Source organism: Labeo rohita, chromosome 22 (genome assembly GCF_022985175.1).
Source record: "Labeo rohita strain BAU-BD-2019 chromosome 22, IGBB_LRoh.1.0, whole genome shotgun sequence".
In the NCBI taxonomy this organism is placed as follows: Eukaryota; Metazoa; Chordata; class Actinopteri; order Cypriniformes; family Cyprinidae; genus Labeo; species Labeo rohita.
The window spans coordinates 30,647,508-30,658,684 of NC_066890.1; the positions used below are offsets into that span (position 1 = coordinate 30,647,508).

General features: G+C 38.6%; 1 protein-coding gene across 1 annotated transcript; it reads right to left on the bottom strand.

Annotated features, from left to right (window-relative positions):
• Positions 1-282: 282 nt before the first annotated feature.
• Positions 283-10,531, bottom strand: fstl3 (follistatin-like 3 (secreted glycoprotein)). Its single transcript, XM_051095026.1, has 5 exons — positions 10,318-10,531; positions 9,291-9,476; positions 5,043-5,258; positions 3,327-3,554; positions 283-1,696 (listed from the first exon to the last, which is right to left on the bottom strand). The coding sequence occupies exons 1-5, from the start codon at positions 10,391-10,393 to the stop codon at positions 1,662-1,664; spliced, it is 741 nt and encodes a 246-aa protein (XP_050950983.1). The 5' UTR covers positions 10,394-10,531; the 3' UTR covers positions 283-1,661.
• Positions 10,532-11,177: the final 646 nt, after the last annotated feature.

Consider the following 11,177-nt stretch of genomic DNA (forward strand, 5'->3'; position numbering starts at 1 on the left):
TGACAGAATGTTATATAAACATGCTAGACATTTTCTGAAATATCCTATGGGCAAAAAAAATATGTTTTTAGACATTTTAATCCAGAAATCATAAGAAAATTCATATATATAAAGAAATATAAATAACTATTTCTCAAATTTGTAAATATTTCTAAATAACCAATCTCTAAATATCTTTATATTTAAACAATTGAGTGTTTAAATGTTTTATCAATATATCAAACTGAATGACATAAACTGGGCTTCAAAATGTTAAAAATGAATCAGCAAGAACCATGAGAATCATATTAACACAACATTAATTTTGTGTTTTAATAAAAAATGTAAGTAAACAATACAAAAATATGCAATTGAATAAACTGAATTTTACAGTACATATTCAGATACTGCAAAAGGTCTCTATTTACAGAAAGGTTGAATATCTTCTGAAAGAAAGGTATGGAGGAAACTTGTACAATGGTGATTTACACAAATATCTGCGTCTACCAAATTGTCTGCTGCTCACAATATGGTTAACTGGGAATCGGATAAAACACCTAGTCACTGAATTTCGCCTAGTGACCATAAATCTCAAACACACATAAAATGACAAAAACACAACCCGACAATGTGAAAACCATTAAAACAGTAGAATGTACTGTACATTCTTTGACTGTCCCAGCGTCCTTGTAAAAAACTGCTGCCATCAGACTGTAGCTGGTAATTTCATTGCTTGGTGGGTGGCTCAGTTTGGTCTTCACGTCAGCGTGAACGTGGCCTGGAAGCGTAGTTGTTTTGGCTGAGTAATCCCTCTGAATACAAACAGTACACGCACAACACTTTATCTCAATGATTAAGTAGTCTCCCATGTCCATAAGAATTTCAACTGTGACTCCACATGGATTTTGCAGAGAGGCACGTTTTTGGGAAAGTTGTACTTAGGAATGTTCAAGAAGATGTATCAGTGGTTTTCGGTCATCGTTTTAGCTGGTTACTATTCTACCGTATGTGCTTTGTTCATACTGATATACTTTGTCTGGCATACAGAGAGCTTGTGTCAAGGTTCCCACTGTCTTAGAAAAATATTTTAAAATGATAATTTCCAGGTCTGGAAAACCATGGGAATTAAAAGTTAATATAGTAACAAACACCATATAAATAATATAAAATATTTAAAATAAAATAATACAAAAAAACAAAATGTTATGGAAGAGTAATTTGTAAAATATTTATTTGACAAGAAATAGCTCTTTGTGAAAAAAATAGACATTTTTATCCAGTAATCATGAGGAAATTCATAGGTACGGGAATGTTTACATGATTCATTTCTGACTTGTACATAAAAGAAACTGAAGCAAACCCCACAATAAATACCTTGATATAGGCAGCTGATGTACGGATATATGGTGTTAACACATAAATAACACTGACTTCCTTACTTTTTTTCCAATAAATAGTAGCTTGTAGTATATTTACAATATGCACACTGTCAATTCATCAGTTCAGTTCTCCTGTTAAAACCACACATTTTCTTTAAGTATGAATTGCATGCGTATAAAATACTAGTAGTGGTTCTTTGGTACAGAGGACCGTGTAGTGAGACTATATGGTTTCAAACAGGTTCTCTCACGTCTTATGTGCCATCGTAATAGGTACAGGGAGCGGATCTGCTCTTGACATCTTCAAAAGAGCGAATTCTCCTCAGTTGCTTCATTACCTGTAAAACACAATGTTAAAATGAGTTCAGCAACTCCACTGTGGGTCTATCATAATCTTCGAGCAATTTCAGGTGTGTATACCCTGTTGAAAAAACCAGCATATGCTGGTTAGGTATGTTTTGAAGCATGACAGCTGGTTTAAGCTAGTTCTGTGCTGTTTATAAGCTGGTTATGAGTTGGTTTAAGATGGTCATGTACTGGTCCTAAGCACCAGCTCATAACCAGCTCATGACCAACTAAAGACCAGCTTAAACCAGCTCAAACCGGCTCCCATGCTTCAAAACATACCTACGATGGTTATAAACTGCTTATGAGCTGGTTTAAGATGGTCACGTGCTGGTCCTAAGCAACAAGCTCCTGCTCAGGACCAGCTCATAACCAGCTTATAACCAGCTCAGGACCAACTTAAACCAGCTCATGACCAACTAAGGACCAGCTTAAACCAGCTCAAACCAGCTGGCATGCTTCAAAACATACTTAAGCTGGTTATAAATTGGTTTAAGATGATCATGTGCTGGTCCTAAGGTGGTCCTAAGCAACAAGCTCCTGCTCAGGACCAGCTCATAACCAGCTTATAACCAGCTCAGGGCCAACTTAAACCAGCTCAAACCAGCTGCCATGCTTCAAAACATACCTACGATGGTTAAATTGGTTTAAGCTGGTTATGTGCTGGTCCTAAAGTAGTCCTAAGCAACTAGCTCCAGCTCAGGACCAGCTCATAACCAACTTGTAACCAGCTCAGGATTATCTTAAACCAGCTCATGACCAACTAAAGACCAGCTCAAACCAGCTGCCATGCTTCAAAACACGCCTACGATGTTTATAAACTGGTTATGAGCTGGTCATGTGTTGGTCCTAAACTGGTCCTAAGCAACAAGCTCCTGCTCAGGACCAGCTCATAACCAGCTCAGGGCCAACTTAAACCAACTCATGACCAACTAAGGACCAGGTTAAACCAGCTGTCATGCTTTAAAACATACTTAAGATGGTTATAAATTGGTTTAAGATGATCATGTGCTGGTCTTAAGGTGGTCCTAAGCAACTAGCTCCAGCTCATAACAAACTTGTAACCAGCTCATGTCCAACTAAATGCCATCTTAATCCAGCTCAGACCAGCTGCCATGCTTCAAAACATACCTATGATGGTTATAAACTGGTTATGAGCTGGTTTAATCTGGTCCTAAGATGGTCCTAAACAACAAGCTCCTGCTCAGGACCAGCTCATAACCAGCATATTACCAGCTCAGAACCAGTTTAAACCAGCTCATGACTAACAAAGAACCAGCTTAGACCAGATCAAACTAGCTGCCATGCTTTAAAACATACCTAAAATGGTTATAAACTGGTTATGAGCTGGTTTAACTGGTCATGTGCTGGTCCTAAGCTGGTCCTAAGCAACTAGCTCCTGCTCAGGACCAACTAAGGACCATCTTAAATCAGCTCAAACCAACTGCCATGCTTCAAAACATACCTAAGCTGGTTATAAGCTGGTTACGAGCTGGTTATGTGCTGGTCCTAAGGTGGTCCTAAGCAACTAGCTCCAGCTCAGGACCAGCTCAAACCAGCTGCCATGCTTCAAAACATACCTAACCAGCATATGCTGGTTTTTTCAACAGGATAAAAACTTACTTCTGCAGTGCCCATAATGGCGGACCCCTATGGATCGACCCAAAAAGCAGGTAGCCCTACGCAGGTGGCAGGCACTGGGGTAGGTGATGTTATCGTTGCCGCAGATGGTTTGCTCAGTCACCATGGGCATCGGGCAGGGAGCAGTGCGGCACATGACACAGTGAGCGCTGTTTGTCTGGTCCGTCACACAGGTATGCGTCCCAGGACATACGACATTTGAGCAGGACTCTGAAGAACAGTGTCAAGAATAAAGAAAATGATGAAAAATTATATTTAGAAGAAGATTTCCATAAAACATGTGATCACCAGGGTTCAAAATATTATCTACACTATCTAGCCAAAAAAAGAAGAAGAATAAAGTAAAATCAGTTTGAATTATGCAAATGACTTGCATCGGTGAGGTTCAGATGATTTGATATTTGATTCAAAGCATATGTTGCAGTTATTTTTGAATGTATCAACCAGAAAGCCACTTTTAATGCCAAATTTTGAACAACCCTTGTGAAAAAGTAGTATGCTTTACCATACATTTAAAAAGAATACTTAGTATAGAACTAAAGTACTTTACGAATAAGAAAGAATGCACTTAAGTGCAAACATATGGTGCTTTTCTGCTACTGTAAACAAAAGCTCGCTTGCCCCGCCTCCGTGGTCTTCTGATTGGCCCACTGTTTTTGGAACTGACATTAATGAGCGGTGCTGCATGTAAAAGTTTAAATTCCGTTAACTTGACACGGTGTCTTAAACACGACACTCATGTGCGAGACATTGCAAAAGACACAAGCGCAATGGCCATACGCATCCGTATAGCGCTGACCACATACGCGGTAGTGTTTTTAATGAGAAAGTATTAACAAGATTAAAAAAACGAAATAACCGACATTAGACAATTACGTCAGTTAAAGGTTCAGAATTTTACTGTGGTGGTTGTTGCTGACTATTTAAATCAGGTGGGTTCAGTGTCTCATTGGCGAATCCAGTGACGCTAGTAGTGACGATTCTCTCTGACCAATCAGTGATCTGCAGTGTTTACACGTCACATTTTAGTATCAGTACGGCTTGCTTAGAACCTCAACTGAGGTGGTACTAAAAGAAAGTAATAGGTGAGGCGTACTGAGCTTTACCATGCAGTGGAAAATCGCCATTAATGCAATATTTGCAGTCACTTATAGCTCGTTTCCACAGAGTGGTACGGTTCAGTACAGTAGAGACTGGAATGCAATTATTTCCATTTCCATTGGCAGAAGTTGTGAATGGTACCAAAATAGTGAACTGTACCGTACCTCTTTTTTGGGACCCTTCCATTGGGGTACCTAGCAAAATAGTTCAATACCTAAAGGGTGGAGCTACACTCTCTCCAGAATGTTGATTGGTTGACAGAATTGTCACTTGCGTGTAGATGTAAATGCAGACGTCTGAGATGTACCTGTGCTGTCAGGGTGTTCCATCCCGAATCAAACTGAATTAGGCTGCGTTTCTCAAAAGCAGGGTTACAATGCTTTTGGGAAATGCAGTCCTGTACTTCACTGAACCATACCATTCGGTGGACACAAGCCATTAAATATCATTTACACTGCTAAATATCATTTAATGTTTTCAGAATACATTTGGGTAAACATGCACTTTCTCTCTGAAAATTTTAAATCAACCTGAATCTGAAGCTTTTCTTTCAGTCTTAGCAAAATAATGGACTCAGCATGTGGAACCTAAGCGTACTTTTGCATTCCCCCTGGTACATAATCTCCAGGTCGGGGTGACCTCTGCAGCGAGCCATCAGCAGGGCGCACTCGTCTTTGTATGAGTTTCCATCACTCCCACACACGGCATGTTTAGTGGAGATGTTGGAACAGTCTGGAGAGCACACGCACTGGGGACGTCCAGACTTCATCCTGCACACCTTTCCAGGGCCACAGTTGACCCCCTCGCAGTTCTCTGCAAGAGAAAGTTGGTGGACAAAAGCTGATTATAAGGAACTCTATAGATTCATTCAATACTGAAAAGCCATTAGCTTAGCAACATGCTAACGTCAAACTTTCTTTAACTGCAAAGTGAGTCATTCTGAGTCAGTGAGTCACCCATTGACATACTTTCCAATAATTGTCCATTCTACTCCATTCAATGTCGAAGCCAGAGCAAACAAAACACATCAGAAACTGTTTCTAAGATTCAGGCCCCGTTATCCCAGCTTCTGGTTCCCATTCCTGCAAGTTCTTTAATATCCTGTTGCTCCCCTTCCCTGTGAAGCCAACCAAATCACTCAAGGCCGAATCAGATACCTCCACCTCCACTGGAAATCCCTGTTTCCTCAAGATCCACGGGCAGTCACACATAATTTATGAACTGCCTTGTCTGCCCCCGAAAAACAAATGTAAGGAAATGTGCCGGACAGACGCTAAGCGTGAGTTGAGCTTTCAGGAATGCTTTGAAGCATTTTGACATTGAGAACATGCTGGGGAGGTCACACAGTAGGGTCCACAAGTCCATATAGTTTTATGATAATGGAAAGCAAACGCCATGGAACAAACAACATAACAGACTTTCACTTCCAGTGCACCCCTCCCACCCCAAGTGTCTAATGATGCTGATTGTGTTTGAGGCTTATGAGGACCAGACCTCTCCAGCATGTGGCACACATTTTTCTTTGCGGTGTGCTGGAATTCAGTCATCTCCAAGAGGGAACGGCAAAACAAGTCTGCTTTCCAATAGGCATTGGGAAAGAGTGAAGGTTGAGAGAGGGAGGAGAGAGAAGGGGGGAAAAGTAGCTGCTATTGTGTCAAATGATTTATTCATTTCATGCATAAGGAGAAATATAGCTAAATTGAGAGAAAAATTAAAATAATAAATCTGAAATTAATCAGTAGCAGGTCGTATTAATGTGCAGGCACATTTACCATTGTTCAGCGAATTTCTGCAAGTGAAATCCAGTTATTTCAATAGAAATCCACACAGTCAGGAATTTTGTATAAGGGTGAAATCCACACAATCTGGAATTTCGATTTACAACTTGCCATTACTAATCAGAAGTAGGTCGTATTAATGTGCAAGCACATTTGCAATTGTTCAGCGAAATTCTGCAAGCAAAAGTCCAGTTATTTCAATGGAAATCCACACAATCAGGAATTCTGTATGAGGAGGAAATTTGCTTTGCAGTGTGCTATTGCTAATCAGATGTAGGTCATATTAGTGTGCAGTCAAATTTACCATCGTTTAGAATTATTTTGCAGACAAAATCCAGTTATTTTAAACATTTTAAAATCACACAATCTGGAATTTTGCATTTGGGCAAAATCCACACAATCTGGAATTTCAATTTGCAATGTGCTATTGCTAATCAGAAGTAGGCTGTTTTAAAGTGAGGTCATATTAACTGTTGTTCTGTAAGTTTCTGTATCCAAGTTTCGGAATCCAGTCATTTTAATAGGAATCTATGTAATCAGGAATTTTGTTTGAGGGTAAAATCCACACAATCTTGAATTTTGATTTGCAACTTGCTGAAGCTAATCAGAAGTAGGTTGTATTGAGATGCTATCACATTTACTGTTGTTCAGGTAAATTCTGCAAGAGTAATCCATTTATTTCAGTAGAAATCCACACAGTCAGGAATTTCATATGAGGGCGAAATCTGGAATTGAAATCTGGAATTTTTATTTGCAACTTGCTATTGCTAATCAGATGTAGGCCATATTAATGTGCAATCACATTTACCATCATTCAGCAAATTTTTTTGCAAGCGAAATCCAGTTATTTCATTAGAAATCCACACAATCAGGAACTTTATGAGGACGAAATTCACACAATCTGGAATTTCGTATGAGGACGAAATCCACTCAGTCTAGAATTTTGATTTGCAACTTGCTATTGCTAATCAGATGTAGGTCATATTAATGTGCAGTCACATTTACCATTGTTCAGTGAATTTCTGCAAGCGAAATCCAGTTATTTCAATAGAAATCCACATAATCAGGGATTTCATATGATGGCGAAATCCACACAATCTGGAATTTCACTTTGCAAGTTGCTAAAGCTCATCAGAAGTGGGTCGATTTGAGATGCTGTTATATTTATTGTTGTTTAGCAAATTTCTGCAGGTGAAATCCAGTTATTTCAAAAGAATTGCAAATAATCAGGAATTTTGTATGAGAGTGAAATCCACACAATCTGGAATTTCGTATAAGGGTGAAATCCACACAATCTGGAATTTCGATTTGCAACTTGCTTTTGTTAATCAGAAGTAGGTCATGTTAATGTGCAGTCATGTATACCATTGTTCAGGGAATTTCTGCAAGTGAAATCCAGTTATTTCAACAGAAATCCACACTTTCAGGAATTTTGTATGAGGACGAAATCCAAGCAATCTGGAATTTCACTTTGCAACTTGCTATTGCTAATCAGAAGTAGGTCATATTAATGTGCAGTCACATTTACCATTATTCTGCGAATTTCTGCAAGTGGAATCCACTTATTTACATAGGTATCCACATAATTAGAAAGTTCGTATGAGGGCGAAATCCAAATAATCTGGAATTTCACATGAAGCTGAAATCCGCACAATCTGGAATTTTGATTTGCAACTGGCTATTGCTAAACAGAAGTAGGTCATATTAATGTGCAGTGAATTTCTGAAAGTTCATATTAATTTCTGCAAGTGAAATCCAGTTATTTTAGTAGGAATCCACATAATCAGGGATTTCATATGAGGTTAAAATCCACACAATCTGGAATTTCACTTTGCAAGTTGCTAAAGCTAATCAGAAGCAAGTCGTTTTGAGATGCTGTCACATTTACTGTTGTTCAGTGAATTTCTGCAAGTGCAATCCAAAGTGAAATTCACACAATCTGGAATTTCGTATGAGGGTGAAATCCACATAATCTGGAATTTAGATTTGCAACTTGCTGTTGCTCATCAGAAGTGAGTCGTGTTTTGTTTTGACAGTTTTTAGCAGGCAGAAAGAAAGACAGAAAAACAATCATTTCGATTGGAATTTATGTGATCAGGAATTTTGTTAGAGGACAAATTATTTCCCCACAAAGATTACGCAACATTGGTCAAATTGGTCATGCGGATATGTCACAACACTGTTGACAACAGAAAATGGAACATTTTTGGCCAGCAAAATTTTGCTAATGTTACTGCACGTTAAGTGTGAGAGACATTCTCATTCTAGAGAGCATTTGATTGGATGAAATGAGTGAGTGCACGATGACCTGGAGGAGGATGACCATACATTTTAAATGCATCCATCTGCTAAAATTATCTGCTAAAAGTGAATTTTAAGAGCACACAATCATACAGATGACCTCAAAGCTAATGGATATGCACTAAAAGCCACAAAACTACTATTTTGAGCACAATTATGGGCTTACTGGGCTGAGGAAATTCATTCTAATTATCACGTCGGCTAACTTGTTTACTCAAGAGAAAACACTCTGTGTTTAAAACGTCTGATGATAGTAGAGTTTTGGAGCCCTTATATGAACCTACGTACCTGGCCAAGGCTATCAGTAGTAAATGATTCCCACAACAGCCGGGGAAAGTTAAACAAAACATCTGGTGTAGATCCACGTTTTTTAAACATGCTGAAGAATTGCTTTTGCAAAGAAAACTCTCCAAACCAAGATTTGGCCTACAGTACTAGATTTTATCTCCTCAACCCCAAATGGGTTCAGCCCTAATTTGCAAATAAGGAATGTTCTCTAACGTGAGTAGAAGACTTAAAATGGTACACTCTCAGGAAAAAAGGTACAAATGTTGTCACTTGAGGCGGGTTGTCACAGCTAAAGGGTTTGGTACGTAAAAGGTACAAAATGGTCCTAGTGACAGCTTTTGTACCATTTTTTGTAACGGTTCAAGAAGACTTCACCACAGACTCTCTCACTGATATCAACAAGTTGGAACATTACGCCGTGGGACAACCACGTCTACCCGCTGAGATCTTAGAATGAAGAATAAATACGAGTCTGTACCTTTGCACGGCTTACAGGAAACTATTCCCAGGAATCCCAGCAGGCTGACTTCATTGATTGGCAGACTGGTGTTGGACCAGGCAGTGTCCAGACGGCCGGCTGCACAGCACTCTTCCCTACTCACGCCCCTCATGAGCACCATATCACAGCGGTGCTCCGGACCCTGCTGCAGCCAGCACATGCCAGCTAGACAGACAAATACAGAATGAAAACACACATAATCCATCTCAGAGATGTTGCCAACAATACAACCCTGACATCAGCTTGTGATATCTTTTCTCCATTCCTTCTCAGTTGCACAAATTAAACTGGAAAGTATTTGATGACTAAAACAAAGATGATCTCAGACATGTGACATTACCTAATAAAATGTGTCATATGAGAAATACCTCATTTGTTACGAGGCAAAAAAGGAACTTTCACATAAATTTTTTTCTCTGACACTTTGAGAAAATATTTCAAATATTTGTTCAGAATAAGTAAAACCTTCATATATTCAAAAGGTGGCATAGAAGTGATTCTGAAATGCCATTAAACTGTCTTTGCGTATATTGCATAGATGTTTGGGAATGTATAACTAACGTTATGCCACTTATATAAAAGCCTGCAATAAATGCCAAAGCAATAAATCTAAAGTGCACTCACTTTCTGTTCATTTGCACTGTTAGCATTATTGTATCCAGAAAGGAGGTCAAAGAAAAATCTGGCAGACTTAAAAGTATGAACTGTGTTTACATAAAAGTATATATAACCAAACTGGTTTGCGATCGAGAACAGAAATCGCTTTTGCGTGAGGAGGTAACCATAGCAACAGCTTCTCGATCGCTGTCAGTATTGAACGGTACGTCTACGAAACGTAAGTTCGTTATTTATAATGTCATTATTATAAACTAACGTTAGTGTTTTCCTTAAAACACATTTATGTGGTAACATCTTGATAAGTACACTGGTAGGTCAGATTAAGGTTTCTAAACTTCTATAGCAACTAATGAAGAAAGCTAGTCATGTTGTAAAGTAGTTCACTCACCGTTCGTTCGATGATCTTCAAGTATTTCGCAAACTGAAATAAGTATCACACAATGTAGTACAGCCAAGAAGTTCATGATGCTGCTGAATATTTCTTTACCCAGATGTTTGAACCAGCGGCGTTCCTTACAAGTATTAAGACGGATAAGAAGTCTACAGAGCTGTTAACGTGGGTTGTTTCCACTCGGTTTCGTGAATGGACTTGTTGTAAGTGATTTCGGTCCGCCTCTGTATAAATATTTTGCCCGAGTAAATTATGCTTCTGGGATGGGCGATAATTCCAGCCAGTTACGTTGCTGATGCAGTTGTGTACTTGAGTCAGTTCTCGGATATGAGACTGAAAAACTCCCACACTTCATCTCGGTCCGTCTGAACTCAGTTAACCAAGACATTTAACAAGATAACTTAAGTGGCAAATGAAGATGCAAGTAAGTCCATAAAAATTTCGCAGGGTAGGTTTATTTTTTGTTAATTCAACAAATCTTAAAGTTTTGGCTTACAGAAATGCCTGCATACCAGTGGTGTGCGGTGGTGTTCTCAAATTATCACATGTAAATTCATGTCCCAGTCACATTTTCTTGGTTAAATGAACATTACTTACACTATCAGAAAAAGAAGAAAGAAAAATATTCTATTTATTAAAGCAAAGTATTAATCTCATCAAGGTAATGTTTTTAAGCATTTTACATTTATTCCAAAATAATAACTCAAGGCAGTATTTAAACTATATATTTTATTCTTTTCAGTAGTTAACTTTTAACTTAAATTGATTTTTTTTTGGGGGGGTGGGGGGATTTAATCAGTCATCAAAATTCAGTAAACACTGGTCACAGACCTAGATTTACTCTAAATTTCACTAAA

Coding starts and splice junctions, on each gene's coding strand:
- fstl3 (XM_051095026.1), bottom strand. CDS start 10,393: ATGAACTTCTTGGCTGTACTACATTGTGTGATACTTATTTCAGTTTGC. Junction 5,259..9,290: donor TTCCTGTAAGCCGTGCAAAG/GTACAGACTCGT, acceptor TTTCTCTTGCAG/AGAACTGCGAGGGGGTCAAC. Junction 1,697..3,326: donor CCATTATGGGCACTGCAGAA/GTAAGTTTTTAT, acceptor TGTGTTTTACAG/GTAATGAAGCAACTGAGGAG.